Below are 15,615 nucleotides of genomic sequence, written 5' to 3' on the forward strand. Positions count from 1 at the left end.
CTATATGGGTAGAAATTCCATGTGTGTTGGGTAAGAGTATAATGATAGGAGTATACTACCGTCCACCTGGACAAAATGGTCAGACAGACGATGAAATGCTTAGAGAAATCAGGGAAGCTAACCAATTTGGCAGTGCAATAATAATGGGAGATTTCAATTACCCCGATATTGACTGGGTAAATGTAACATCAGGACTTGCTAGAGACATAAAGTTCCTGGATGTAATAAATGACTGCTTCATGGAGCAACTGGTTCAGGTACCAATGAGAGAGGGAGCTATTTTAGATTTAATTCTTAGTGGAACGCAGGGTTTGGTGAGAGAGGTAACGGTGGTGGGGCCGCTTGGCAATAGTAATCATAACATAATCAAATTTAAACTAATAACTGGAAGTGGGACAATAAGTAAATCTAGAGCTCTAACACTAAGGGGTAGATTTTAAAAGGTACGCATGGGCGTACATGTGCACACACTACCCGGCGCGCGCACATGTATGCCCGATTTTATAACAAGCGCGTGCAGGCGTGAGCATGTTATAAAATCGGAGATCGGCATGCACAGGGGGGGGTGCACAATTGTGCACGCCGAGCTGCGCTGCCTTCTCCCGTTCCCTCCCAAGCCGCTCCAAAATCGGAGCGGCCTGTGAGGGAACTTCCATTCCCCCTAACCTAAGCTTCCCACCCCTTCCCCTAACCTCCCCCCTAGCCCTAACTCTACCCCCCCCAAATTTTTATCATACCTTTTGCGCCTGCCTGGAGGTAGGCGCAGGTTGCATGCACCGGCAGCCTGCCAGCACGCGATCCTCCAACACAGCAGCAAATAACCGCTGTGTCGGAGGCCTCTGGCCCTGCCCCTTCCCTGCCCCAGACCGCCCTGCCCCACCCACACCCCACACCCCGGACCGCCCCTTTAGTAAAGCCCCGTGACTTACACATGTCCTGGGGTTATATGTGCGTTGCCGGGCCTTTTGAAAATAGGCCCGGCGCACGTAACCTTTTGAAAATACGGACCTACATTTTCAAAAGGAAAACGTTGATAAAATGAGGAAAATAGAAAAAAAGTGAAAGGTGCAGCTGCAAATGTTAAAAGTGTTCAACAGCTTGGACATTGTTTAAAAATAGAATCCTAGACGTGCAGTCCAGATGTATTCCACACCTTAAGAAAGGTGGAAGGAAAGCAAAATAATTACTGGCATGGTTAAAATGTGAGGTGAAAGAGGGTATTTTAGCCAAAAAAAATCCTTCAAAAATTGGAAGAAGGATCCATCTGAAGAAAATAGGAAAAAGCATTGTCAAGTTAAGTGTAAAACATTGATAAGATAGGCGAAGACAGAATTTGAAATGAAGTTGGCCGAAGAGGCAAAAGCTCATAATAAAAAGTTTAAAAAAATATATCTGAAGCAAGAAACCTGTGAGGGAGTCAGTTGGACCATTAGATGACAGAGTTGTGAAAGGGGCTCTTAGGAAAGATAAGGCCATTGCAGAAAGAATAAATGAATTTTTTTTGTACAATTCTGGTCACCGCACTGTATACAATTTTGGTCGCCACATCTCAAAAAAGATATAGTTGCGATGGAGAAGGTATAGAGAAGGGCGACCAAAATGATAAAGGGGATAGAACAGCTCCCCTATGAGGAAAGACTCTAGAGGTTAGGGCTGTTCAGCTTGGAGAAGAGAAGGCTGAGGGGGGATATGATAGAGGTGTTTGAAATCATGAGAGGTCTAGAACAGGTAAATTGAATTGGATATTTACTCTTTTGGATAATAGAAGGACTAGGGGGCACTCCTTGAAGTTAGCATGTGGCACATTTAAAACTAATCGAGAAAGTTCTTTTTCACTCAATGCACAATTGCCAGAGGATACGGTTAGTGCAGTTAATGTACCTGGGTTTAAAAAAGGATTGGATAAGTTCTTGGAGGAGAAGTCCATTACCTGCTATTAATTAAGTTAACTTACAAAATAGCCACTGCTATTACTAGCAACAGTAACATGTAATAGACATAGGGGTACATTTTTAAAAAAGCGCGAGCGCATACTTTTGTTCGCACACCAGATGCAAACAAAAGTACGCCGGATTTCAATAGATACGCGCGTAGCCGCGCGTATCTTTTGAAATCCGGGGTCGGCGCGCGCAAGGGGGTGCACATTTGTGCGTGCTGCCCATTCACTCCACCTCCCCCCACCTTCCCCTATCTAACCCACCCCCCAGCCCTACCTAAATCCCCCTCCTAACCTTTATCCTGGAAGTTACGCCTGCCTCTGGGCAGACGTAACTTGCGCGCGCCGAATGTCTGCTGGCGCGGCAGGCCCTGACACAGGCCGCTGTGTCGGGGCACTCGACTACGCCCCCGGACCGCCCCATACCGCTGCCACGCTCCCAAACACGTCCCCGAGCTGACACCACGCGCGTCCCGGGGCTTGTGTGCACTGCCGAGCCTATGCAAAATAGGCTTGGCGCGCGCAGGGGCAGATTTCCTCAGGTTACGCGCGTAGCCTTTGAAAATCTGCCCATTAGTTTTTGGGTACTTGCCAGGTTCTTATGGCTTGGATTGGCCACTGTTGGAGACAGGGTGCTGGGCTTGATGGACCCTTGGTCTGACCCAGTATAGCATGTTCTTATGTTCTTCTGCGTTTACTAATGAGGATGTTGGGGAGATACCAGTTCCGGAGATGGTTTTCAAGGGTGATGAGTCAGGCGAACTGAACCAAATCACTGTGAACCTGGAAGATGTAGGTGGTCAGATTGACAAACTAAAGAGTAGCAAATCACCTGGACCGGATAGTATGCATCCTAGGGTAATGAAGGAACTTAAAAAGGGCTCCAGGGGCGATCCAGGAAACTATAGACCAGTGAGCCTGACTTTGGTGCCGGGAAAATAGTGGAAACCATTCTAATGATCAAAATCATAGAGCATATAGAAAGACATGGTTTAATGGAAGACAGTCAACAAGGGAAGTCTTGCCTAACAATTCTGCTTCATTTTTTTGAAGGGATTAATAAACATGTGGATAAAGGTGAACCGGTAGTTGTAGTGTATTTGGATTTTCAGAAGGTGTTTGACAAAGTCCCTCTTAAGAGGCTTCTTAGAAAACTAAAAAGTCATGGGATAGGAAGCGATGTCCTTTCTTGGATTACAAACTGGTTAAAAGACAAGAAACAGAGAGTAGGATTAAATGGTGAATTTTCTCAGTGGAAAAGGGTAAACAGTGGAAAGCCTCAGGGATCTGTTGTTGCATGTGCCCCCTTACCCCCGTCTGCCTGCTCCAGCTCTCGGTACCTCCTCTCTTGTGGCCGTAGGCAGCCACCTGTGCATCCGAGTTGCTTCCAGCGCTCCCGGCTCCTCCGCGGACCTCCCAGCTCCATGGCAGTTCTCCCTGCGTGGCCCGCAGGGGGACACCACCGTCTCGCGCCACGCTGCCTCCTAGGCGTGCGCGTGCACATCTGGACTGCCTTTAAAGGGGCCGTGGCAAGAAACTACCCTGCGGCCCCGGATGAATACATCACTGGGTCCCGGTACTTAAGGCTGGGCCCAGCCAGTGCTTCCTTGCCTTGGCAACAGGACTCCATGCTAGTCGTGTGCTTAGTTGCTCGTTCCTGTGCTTCGTCTGTGTTCCTGGTTCCTGATCCTGCCTTGCTCCTGTTATCCATTCCTTTCCCTGTTCCTGTGTTCCGAGTCTACTCTGCTTTGTCTTCGTTACTGACTGATACCTGGCTTGACCTCTGCTTCATCTGACCATGCTACTGACTGATACCTGGCTTGACCCCTGCTACATCTGACCTGTCCACTGATTGATTCCTGGCTTGACCTCCACTACATCCTACTACACTCCTGTTTGATTCCTGGTTTGACCTTTGTCTCGCCTGACCATTCTCGGACTGACTCTTGTTTGACCTGTGCCCATGTTACCGCTTCTCCTTGCTTGCCGCCTGTCCAGACCAAAGTCTGATCGTCTTCGCCTCAGATGAATCTACTCTGGACTTGGCCTCTCAGGCTTTGGCCAGCTGTTGCTCGGGTGCCACCTGTCTTGCTACTTGTTCTCCTTTGGCATCCGGGTCTCTGCCTCATCTGACCTTGTCCTCCTACCCAAGCTACCGCTGCTGCCTTCTGGCTGATTCCTTCACCACGTCCAGGAAGACCTCGGATGGAGGCCCACCTAAGACCAGCCTGCCCTGGTACCTAAGGGCTCAACCTGCGGGGAACGAGGGCTGGATTTGGCGAAGCTCCAGTGGCCTCTGTCAATCAGCCAGCTCTGCCTACTGATGGTGGGGACCCGTAGGGCTTGCCCTGCGGGTAGTGTCAACCCCACCTCGGGCCAAGGGTCCACTTCTGGCACATCATCTGTACTTGGACCGGTGCTTTTCAATATATTTATAAATGATCTGGAAAGGAATACGACGAGTGAGGTTATCAAATTTGCAGATGATACAAAATTATTCAGAGTAGTTAAATCACAAGCGGATTGTGATAAATTGCAGGAAGACCTTGTGAGACTGGAAAATTGAGCATCCAAATGACAGATGAAATTTAATGTGGACAAGTGCAAGGTGTTGCATATAGGGAAAAATAACCCTTGCTGTAGTTACACGATGTTAGGTTCCATATTAGGAGCTACCACCCAGGAAAAAGATCTAGGCGTCATAGTGGATAATACTTGGAAATCATCGTCTCAGTGTGCTGCAGCATCAAAAAAGCAAACAGAATGTTAGGAATTAATATGAGCGGAATGGTTAATAAAATAGAAAATGTCATAATGCCTCTGTATCGCTCCATGGTGAGACCACACCTTGAATACTGTGTACAATTCTGGTCGCCGCATCTCAAAAAAGATATAATTGCGATGGAGAAGGTACAGAGAAGGGTGACCAAAATGATAAAGGGGATGGAACTGCTCCCCTATGAGGAAAGACTAAAGAGGTTAGGACTTTTCAGCTTGGAGAAGAGACGGCTGAGGGGGGATATGATAGAGGTCTTTAAAATCATGAGAGGTCTAGAACGGGTAGATGTGAATCAGTTATTTACTCTTTCGGATAAGAGAAAGACTAGGGGGCACTCCATGGGGCACATTTAAAACTAATTGGAGAAAGTTCTTTTTTACTCAACGCACAATTAAACTCTGGAATTTGTTGCCAGAGGATGTGGTTAGTGCAGTTAGTATAGCTGTGTTTAAAAAAGGATTGGATAAGTTCTTGGAGGAGAAGTCCATTACCTGCTATTAAGTTCACTTAGAGAATAGCCACTGCCATTAGCAATGGTTGCATGGAATAGACTTAGTTTTTGGCTCCTTGCCAGGTTCTTATGGCCTGGATTGGCCACTGTTGGAAACAGGATGCTGGGCTTGATGGACCCTTGGTCTGACCCAGTATGGCATGTTCTTATGTTCTTAACTGCTATTAATCAAGTTGACTTAGGGAATGGCCTCTGCTATTACTGGCATCAGTAGCATGGGATCTTCTTAGTATTTGGATAATTGCCAGGTTCTTGTGGCCTGGTTTAGCCTCTGTTGGAAACAAGATGCTGGGCTTGATGGACCCTTGGTCTGACCCAGCATGGCAATTTCTTATATCCTTATGTTCTTATTAGATTGTAAGCTCTGTTGAGCAGGGACTGTGTTTTGTATGTTTGTACAACGCTGCGTATGTTGTGTAGCGCTATGGAAATATTAAGTAGTAGTAGTAATTTTCCAGGATAGCATTTGTTACGCTGTGTATGGCATCACATAGAAAACTGCTGGTGCAATAGAGACCTTGATTGTTTTATGACAGCTATATCAATTTAATTTAATTTAAGATTTTAAGGCACTTCAAAGACGATCACAGTGTGGTTAACCCAGTTGACAAGATTTAGGCATAAATGAAATTGCGGGGAATAGAATAGATTGCTATATAACATGACTGGTTTTCATCAGTATTGTTGCTGGGATAGAACAGTGTTAACATGTTCAATCATATTTTACTAAAAATCTAACCTCTCAGGTATTTACCCTTTTCTAGCAAAGTTTACAGAGAACATAGCCTCTAAATTATGTGATCCTTTAAGTACAGAATCATATTTTACAGTGCACTTTCAGCTGGTGCTGGCAAGTTGGCCAAAGGAATGTTATGGTTTTTTTTTTCTTTTCTTCTAATTTCCTTAAAGTTTTAAAACAGGAGTAAACCATTAATGTTTACCCATGGAAGTTAAAAAGCAAAATACTTCAAACATGCGTCTGAGTTGTTAGTGCGGCAGGATTCCTTCTGAATAATAACAGTAGTTCTGGGAATTTAATTAGAATAAGATTACTTATGATAGTAATCCGTAGAAACAAGCACTCATTGTTACCGTCTCTTGAGTCAGCAATTTGTGGGAAGCTACGTGGGCAGCTGGCAGGCACTACAAAAGCAGCCTTGGTGCCGGCAGCCCGCGGGGAACCGAGTGAGCAGCTCTAAAAAGGAAAGAAGGATCAAGATGTCGGCCAACGGCACAAATATTACATCTTGCCCTTGCAATGAGACTGGGGGTTTGGAAGAACAAGGCCTGGGAAATGATACTCTGTCCTTAGTTTTCAGTGTGACGTTGTCTGTCATGCTGGCCCTGGTGGTGTTTTCACTGGGCTGTATTGTAGAAGCGGGGAAGCTGTGGTCTCACCTCCGTAGACCCTGGGGGATTGGCGTGGGGCTGATGTGCCAGTTTGGGATTATGCCTCTGGCAGCCTACCTCTTAGCCATCGCTTTCTCCGTGAAGCCAGCTCAAGCCATCGCCATTCTCATCATGGGCTGCTGTCCTGGAGGTTCAATGTCTAATATTTTCACCTTCTGGGTTGATGGCGACATGGACCTCAGGTAACATTACATCTTCCTTGTTACGTTTCCAGTTTCATTTAAAAAAAAAAAGAAAAGAAAGACTTTTTAAGTTTGTAAAATGACTCAGTTGTCACACTCTTATGCCTTAGATATCTTTACCCGTAGTGCAGGGGTGAACCAACCTTTTGAGCTGCGGCCCCGTCTTTCATTCATGCAATTGGTTGGGGCCCTTCAAGATGGGTTACTATATATATATGTGTGAAAGGTATTCACCAGACAGCAAAACTCTCAACCAGTGGCTCTTTGATTATCTTTCTGAGAACCTCCCTTGGATAATCTTATTTATTTATTTATTTTTAACTTTTATATACCGACATTCTTGCATTAAATACAAATCATGCCGGTTTACAATGAAACAGAAAAAGCAGGAAAAGATTCCTTAGTCAAATACAATGAAACAGCTTAATATACCTTCAGCGTGCAAGACCTGATTGCAAGGGAGAGATCATTTTATGCCATTGAACCCTGCTTTTGGAATTTACTTCCAAGGCATATATACGTGTATATGGCTGTGCACAGTTTTACCACAGTATTTCATAATCTGTGTGTATGATATATGTGTGTTTTATAAAAATAAGTGTATCTTAACCCCTCAGCATATGCACGTACGTAGGCTTACATGTGAATACATGCACTGCATTAAAAGCAAGCACATACTTTTCCTATCTACTTAAAAAATAAAAGGTGAATTTTAAAAGCCCGGCAAGCACCAAAATAGGGAGACGAGCACTCATGTACGGCTTACACGCACTCGCTGTATTGTAAAGCCGCCCACATGCGCCCATATCTCCTGCTGCAAGCACATCTCACTCAGAATCAAAAAGGGACATGATATGGGGGGCATGGCATGGGTGGGGCATGGACATGCCAGGGCGGGGCCAAGAGATGTGTGTGCAACATATCTTTACCTCTGCAATGGAGGAGGTGAAAGTGTAAAAAAACAACAAGAAAAGGCCAGTCCTGAGGTGTTTAAAGGGTCTGGGATAACTTGGGGGAATGCAAGCTATTAAACCAGAGAGATTTGGAGGACCTAACTCTACAATGGGTGAACTGGTGCATGAACTGGTGAAACTGGTCTTGGCACATAGCACACTCGATTTCCCCGATTTGAAAATATCCAAAAATTTTCAAACGAGTCGATGCGACTCATTTGTCGCATTTTATCCCTTCAGGTAAAACAAATGTGCAACCCTGGTTAACAGAGAAGTGTTGCATTTAACCACTTTGGGGACACTTCTCAGACTGGCCTCATATCTGCAAAGTTTTGCCTTTGAACTTTGCACTCATTTTCTACATGGAGGGACACACGGGCTTTTCACTTTGAAAATTGCTGAAGGAAAAGTACCTGCCCACATTTACACCTGCTGGTTTATGTGGGTCATTTTTCTAAGCAAAAACAAGCTCACACGTTCGGATTTTCAAAACTATGCACAGAAATTCCAAAACTGTGCTCCCAATCTCACCCCCAAGAACGCCTTCCCTCTACTGCAGGTAAACGTATGTGCAGACAGGATGGGCAATTTTCAAAAAGCTCATTCCCATGAGGAAAGCCCTGTTTTACCTGTGGTAATGACTTTGAAACTCACCCTCCCTGTTTATTATTTTGGTGATGTGAATACAAATTGTCATACCGATAAAAGTTTTCTAAATCTGAATCCTTAGTCTTCATAACGGATCTGTTTGTTTGTTTTTTAATGACCTACAGTCATGCAACTGCCCTACTTACTTTTTTAAATGCCAAAATCAAGACGCTAGTTACTATTTGTTTTACCCTGGGAACTGACAGTTCCCAGTTACTTGCTTGCATTTGACAGTCTCTTGCATCAGCTCCACAGAACTGTATGAGTTCTTGAGCCTCAGCTAATGTCTTCGCCTAATGTTGCCTTCATTGTCATTGCCGATCTCTTCATCCTTGTTTTTTTTTTTATTTGTTTGAATTTTCAGCCTTTCAATGACGTCCTGTTCAACTATCCTCGCTTTGGGAATGATGCCGCTCTGTCTCTTTCTCTACTCTCGATCTTGGGAACTGGCAAACAGTATTAATATTCCCTATTACAACATAGGTACATTCCTTCGTTTTTTTATTTGAGGGTTTTTGTGAATATTTAATTTAAAATGTGACTTTTCCAAACATGAAAGGCCAGATCATTTGATCTGCCGTTGGTGATGGGGATGTCTTCTAGCAGTCATTTTTTTCTCTGTGCTTGTGCTACTAAGGATCTGATTTAACTAAGCTGTTTTATCCCCATAGACACAGACTGGGGAAATAATCTTAGTAAATCAGACCTGTTTAAAAGCAGACTCACCCTAGCAATATTCAGTGGCACAGGGGAACTTAACTCTCTCACCAGATCCTCAGACTGCAACTTAACAAGCTCTCATTGCCTATATAGGCTATAATGTTACATATAGTACATTTTTTAATGTATAATTTGCAACATAATATTTAATGTTCATCTTTAAATATTGTTTCTCCCATCTCGGTACCTTTCTGTCCTTCTGGTACTGTTCCTCTTTTTCTTCTCTCTGTCCTGTGTTTTTCCCTCTCTTCACTCACCCCTTCTATCTTCCTAGCTGCTCCCCTCCCCACACCCTGGTTTTTTGTACTTTTCTCCTGTAATTATATTGTAAACTGGCATGATGTACCCATGAATATCGGTATAAAAAAAGTTTATAAATAAATATATAAATATCAGAAAATAATCACTGAACTCAAAGGGAACTGACGCCTATCCAGAGTCAAGCGATAAGTGAAATGTTCTATTTATAATGATATGAGTGACACGTTTGTAAAACGCCTTGAAACAAGTGGGCAGACCAGGTGAGCTACATTGTGCGTATCTGTCCACCTCTTCTATATGTTTACTTCTCTGTTAACCAAGAGCAGTGGTCAGTTTTGTCATAGGGCACGTACTTCCACAGAACAATTAATCGATTGATTGACTAATGAAAGTGAATTGAAATTGGCCTAGATTGATATTTTTACAAATCAACTAGATTCTAAAGATTACTATAGGAAAGACAAATTTCCATGAGAAGCATCTCCAAAGGATTACTGTTAGTAGATTTTTACTGTAGAGACCCCCTTGGGGTCTCCACCAGATGTCCCTAACCCCAGCTCTTGGGTGGTCAGCTGTAGAGGAACAAACCATTCATTACAGCATCTCCCCCAGAGTTTGACCGGAATTGGACATCCCTTAGGCACAAAGGGGTCTAGATTAGGTAAGAGCAGGGCAGATGTAGTTTACTTTCAGGAGGGAAGGTTGTGTTTCATGTCTGCCCTGAGTTAGGCTCACTCGTCTGACATAGGAGCAGAGAGGCACATTCCTTGCCAGTTCTTTTAATAGGGCTGGAAAGAAGAGGGTTATTCAAGAAGCTTTTTACAATTTTTCCAGGTTCTCTGCAGTTTTGACCTGTCCCATTGCTGGCAGGCTGAAACCCCTGCCCAGAGTAGTCAGGAGGGACTGTATGCCTTTTTGACCAGCATAAGAGGAGGTCGCAGCACCCAGTGGGGGTAATTTTCAAAGGAGTTACGCGCATAAATGTAACTACTATTGTAGCAATTTTCAAAAGCCATTTACTCACGTAAAGTGCACTTATGCGAATAAATCCTATGGACGATTCAATGGCATATATTGTAGCAATTTTCAAAAGCCCACTTACTCGAGTAAAGTGCATTTACATGCGTAAAACCCAGATTTACGCATGTAAATGCTTTTTAAAATCCGCCCCAGTGTGAGAAGAGATCCTGTTTCAAGTTGTATTTTTCCACCATTGGGGAACGGGAGAATTTTTCTGTCCCTCTCCTTTTCTCCCACCCTGGAGACTTTGATAGCTGTTTCCAGCACAAGCCTTTCCTCCCGGGAGATTGTTTGCTGACTTTGGAAGAGGAATCATCAAGGGAGAAGCATCAGGAGATCCCCAACCAGAGATTCCACCCCGGGACACAGCACTCTGCCAGGTGAAGTTCGGGATTCAATGTGGACCTCAGGTACTGTAAGAAGGGATCCAGTCACTGTTAGGGTTCCTCAGCCACCTAGGGATAATCCTCTTTCCTTACCATGGAGGTTATCCATATTCCAAGCCCCTGGTTAGAGGGACATTTCCAGAGAATTAGAGAGCATTCGAATCCTGTCTCATGTAAATCTGGGAGCACTGAAAGTAACTGGACACTTCATGTTTTGCGTCTAGTGATTCTTTTAAGAGGAATTACAATAAACTTTAATTTGAACACCATCCAGTGAGCTCTGCATGGTTTGTAAGTATCACTGCCCCAAAGAGCTATGATAACACACACACACACACACACACACACACACACACACACACACACATACGGGAGAACACTACTGCCTGGGCCAAGAAGGTTATACAGAAAAGATCCACACCCTGGGGCTTCAGGAAAGTGGAATGAGAATTGCGAGAACAGCCCCAGTTACAAGTTCTTTTATGACTTTTAATATGTATCATCCACCAAGAAAGAGTTACAGTACTATTATATAAAGCTAAATAAGCAGTAAGTCTGAGTTGGTTGGAATGCTAGCAGACTGACATTCTACCACTTGAAACTGCGCCTGGCATTCATCTAAAGGTGCTGACATTTTAGCTGTTCCTTGTTTACTTTATTTCCTGTTTTCTCATTAAAATATTTCTCTTCTGCACGCCTCTTGTCCTACCTCTCAACCTAACACTTTTGCGTTGGCAGAAAGAGTTTACCCTTCTAAATCAGCCCTATCCAGCCAAGTTCATTTTTAGCTATTGGAACATACATGCTTACTTATGGCCGCATAGAAAGATGGGGCGGCATTTCAGTGGCACAGTTGAAAACTATGCACATGATTTCAATTTAAAAAAATAGATGTGTGCAGTAGGCTTGTTGCTAATGTGGGTATTTTATGCCATGGATTATCAGCATGGAAGAGTGCACACATACGCGGGTGCACTGGGCACTAACGTACCTCTTTCTACCGCACCTTACTGTATCGGCCCGACAATTAGCTGCACGAGAAACTGGGTTTAAGCACCTCAAAGCCATTTGGGATCCCGAAGAGAAAGTTTATCCCAGTAAAGTATAGTTATATGTGCGGTGATGCCTGTCATTAGCACGCTGCCAAAACTCTGCAGAAATTTATGCTGCATGAAGTGAAGTTTCACAAAAATTGCATGTTCCTATCCCAACAATGATCTGAACAAATGGGGCTGCCACTTACACACTTGAAGAAATATTTTCCTTTTAAGACTTTGGGTGAGAGCAATAAAAATGTTTAATTCAAGGCTTCCCAAAATTAGCAAGTATACAAACATAAAAAGTTTCAAAAAAAAGAAGAGACATTAAACAGTAATTTTAAACACTGGACTCTTTTTGGGGAGCTAATAATCATAACTCTGGGAAGGTGGGGCTACCCTGAGTTCTGATGAGTATATGAGTGTCTTTTTTCACATTTATTTAAAGTGATTGACTGGTTTCTTAAGTCTTTTGGTAGCTGAGTCAATGTTTGCTTTTGTTCATGGCTACCACCATAGTAACATACACACTTTCACAACATTTCACAGTACTTACATTTCAGCAATTTGTAATCATCTAGGACTGTCACTTGACCCAAGTCAAGCTTGAAAGCCAGTTCAGTTCCCTTTCCCTCATGGACTTGTAGTTCCAATTTCTCTTGGAAAGGCAGGACTATAAGCCAGCTGAAAATTCACTTTATGGTACTGACTCAGCCAGATAATGCCACTCTGCCCCGAAATGCTGCTTCAGAGAGAGACAGATAACGTTTTCATCCAGCTAAAAACTTATCTGGCTGGATCAGGGGTGGTCAGACAAGTGGGATTTATTTTCATATCCTGATCTTTGTCCAGCCAAGTGCCAAACTTAGGGCCTGATTCATCCAGGCATTTTCCCATCGACACAGAATGAGATAAATGCCTTAGTGAATCAGGCCCTTAGCCATACAAATGCGCCGAATATGGACCTCCAAGTGTATGGCATTTTATTATCATCTAGCTGCTTATAAATTGACCATAGCGAGGGAAATTTTAAATGCCGTTTCCGTGAGTAAAGCAGTGCTTTGCCTGCCTGATAGATAGATGGGTAAAAGTGCACACGGCTTTCCCAGCGTAAAGATGGAGAGGGGTTCTGGCTTACACACAACTTTTGATTGTAAAAAGTATATATGTAAAAATGCCCACACATATTACCAGGTGAAAATGTGTAAAGGAAGTTTCCCCAGGGTAATTTTCAGAGGGAAAGTAGATGGGGAATTTTGCTTTGAAAATTACTGTGAAGTGTGCAGGTAAAAACAACCCGTGCACTTTGCACTCTTTGAAAAATCTTCCCAGGCTCTCCCCCCACTAACTTACTCCCTCCATTGCACCCGCCCCTCCCCAATCCTTACCTTCCTGGGAGAAAGGCTCCTCTTGCCTTCCCCACTCGCCATTTTAAAATAGGGTTGATTCAGCTGAGGTCACTTTCAGTTGAACCAGCACTGTTTTTAAAATGGCCAGTAGGGAACAAAAGAGGAGACCTGTTTACTGGGAAGTAATTTTATAAAGGAGTTGATTTGTACAATGCAGTTAGCAGAGGCTGCAGTATACAAATCAACTCCTCTTTTTAGAATTTTTATCACTTACAAAATCAAAAATTCTTTAAGGATGTCAATTTTACAATGTATACCTCTGAATGTGTCTGTAACATCATGCCCCCAACCCACCTCCCGAAAACTCATCCCGAATCAAAGTGCCCCCTTTCAATGGTTCATATATAGCGTATCTGACTGACTCCAATAAAGAGGACTCTCTGTCTCTCCCACAAGGTTCACCAGACTCCTGCACCTAACAAGGAGCTGTAGTAATGTGGCATGCATAACATATGTGCACATGAAGAGTATTTTATAACCTGCACACATAGGGCCAGATTTTAAAAGCCCTGCGCGCATAAAGCGAGCTGGATTTATGCGAGCAGGGGGGTTACGTGCGCCGAGCCTATTTTGCATAGGCCCGGCAACCTGCGCAAGGCCCAGGACGCGCGTATGTCCCGGGGCGGGGCGGGGGCATGGCCAGAGGCCTCCGTAGGGCCTCTAGGCTGGGGGATCTCACGCCGGCACTTGGCAGGCACACGCAACCTAAGCCTGCCTGGAGGCAGGCGCAACTTCTTTAACAAAGGTGGGGAGGGGGGTTTAGGTAGGGCTGGGGGCGGTTTAGGCTGCACGTGCATGTTATAAAATTGGGCATAGAATTTTGCGCGCATAAATCTACGCCTCCGCGTAACTCTTAAAATCCGGCCCATAGATTATAAAATAGCACATATTTTTGTGTGCGACAAGATATGCACCTTTATGGGCACACAAACAGCCCTTTTAAAATCTACCCTTAAGTGTCAGATTCATTAAGGTTTCTCTCCCATTTTGTGTCTATAGGAAAAATCCTTCATGAAACAGGTAGTTGGAAAGGTAGTGCCACCCAATTATACCCACTGCCTGCCCACTACTCATCCAGCTAATTATTTAGTCTAAGTGACTTATCTGGCTAAGTAGCATTGGAATATGGACTCCAGGGAAATTAAATTTTCTGATTCATTTCTAGAAGTTTGAGTGAGGAAAGTGAAAGTAATTGACAGAATATTTAAAAATTTGAAAAAAGAATATTTAATAGATATATTCTCTTTGCAAAATTGATACTTCACAAATCCCTTTCTGGATAAAACCTGTCCTATGAGCAAACTTACAGACAGTATTAACATAATTACGTTCTGGGGAATTTAGTTGTAGCATTATAGAAAGAATAATTGACTGAAAAGTGCTGAAGTGTGATAACCTTGAGCAAACATTATTTGACTAAAAAGGAAAATTGATCTGGGCATCTTCCTTACTGGTGGGATTGCCAGTCAAGGAGCCAAACAAAACTTTCTGTGAGCAAACTGAATGTCTAAAAGCTACAGCAGCTGTCAGTGACCACTGAGAGATTCAAGAATGAGGGACAAAAACCAAAGTCTAAAGAGAGAGGAACACAGTATCAGTGAAAATCCAATTTAGAAACTGAAAGTTTGAGAGAATAACTATTTTGAGTTAAAGATTACCCAAAATAAGAGAATTTCTTGGGAAATAAAGATTTGTGGAATAACCTACATTTAAAGGGAATAGAATCTAGGGACTCGACAACAGTTATTTTTTGTTTTAACACTAGAAAAAAAACAGTCTCAAGGTATTCTAGATAGAGAAGGTAACACTTTTTCATTTTTAGAAATTTTGGAAGACAACTCTGGTACAGGAAGTCCGTATCTCTTCTTGATTTTATTAAAGATTAGGGAGTACAGTTATTCGCTGGAAATCCAGGAAAATATGAGATCATCAACAGAGATAGAATAAAAGAACTAGAAGACATTGTACAACAAAAGAAGACTACAGAGAGGAGCTAAGTGTGCACACATATACCACACTTTGGCCAAAGTTAACAAAACATTTGTGGAGTTGGTGGGATGGTGTGCACAGGGCAGCAACTCCAAGGGGGTTACATCATACCAGGGGAGTGGAGTGACTGCTGAAGTTGATGGTGCTCCAGAAACCTTGCTGCTGCCAGGTGCCCTTGAACATAGTCCACCCTCCTACATTAACTTGTGAGAACTACTTTCTTTGATGCAAAAAGCCTATCCATTTTCTACTCACAGCAACCCAATCCTTAGAGGGAAAATTAGCTAACTCCATCCCTTAAAATAATCGCCCAATCTACCAACAGCAGTTACAATAAAATATGTGAATGCAAAACATATTTTATGAAAGAATAT

General features: G+C 43.4%; 1 protein-coding gene across 1 annotated transcript in view; it reads left to right on the top strand.

Moving 5' to 3' along the window:
* Positions 1 to 6,319: 6,319 nt before the first annotated feature.
* Positions 6,320 to 15,615, top strand: part of SLC10A6 (solute carrier family 10 member 6) — a 55,522-nt gene continuing 46,226 nt past the window's right edge. Inside the window, exons 1-2 of the mRNA XM_029599204.1 lie at positions 6,320 to 6,818; positions 8,784 to 8,902. Of these exons, the coding sequence (XP_029455064.1) occupies positions 6,445 to 6,818; positions 8,784 to 8,902 (493 nt within the window). The 5' untranslated portion in view covers positions 6,320 to 6,444. The remainder of the gene's footprint in view (positions 6,819 to 8,783; positions 8,903 to 15,615) is intronic.

The sequence above is a fragment of the Rhinatrema bivittatum genome, chromosome 1 (genome assembly GCF_901001135.1).
Source record: "Rhinatrema bivittatum chromosome 1, aRhiBiv1.1, whole genome shotgun sequence".
Lineage (NCBI taxonomy): Eukaryota > Metazoa > Chordata > Amphibia > Gymnophiona > Rhinatrematidae > Rhinatrema > Rhinatrema bivittatum.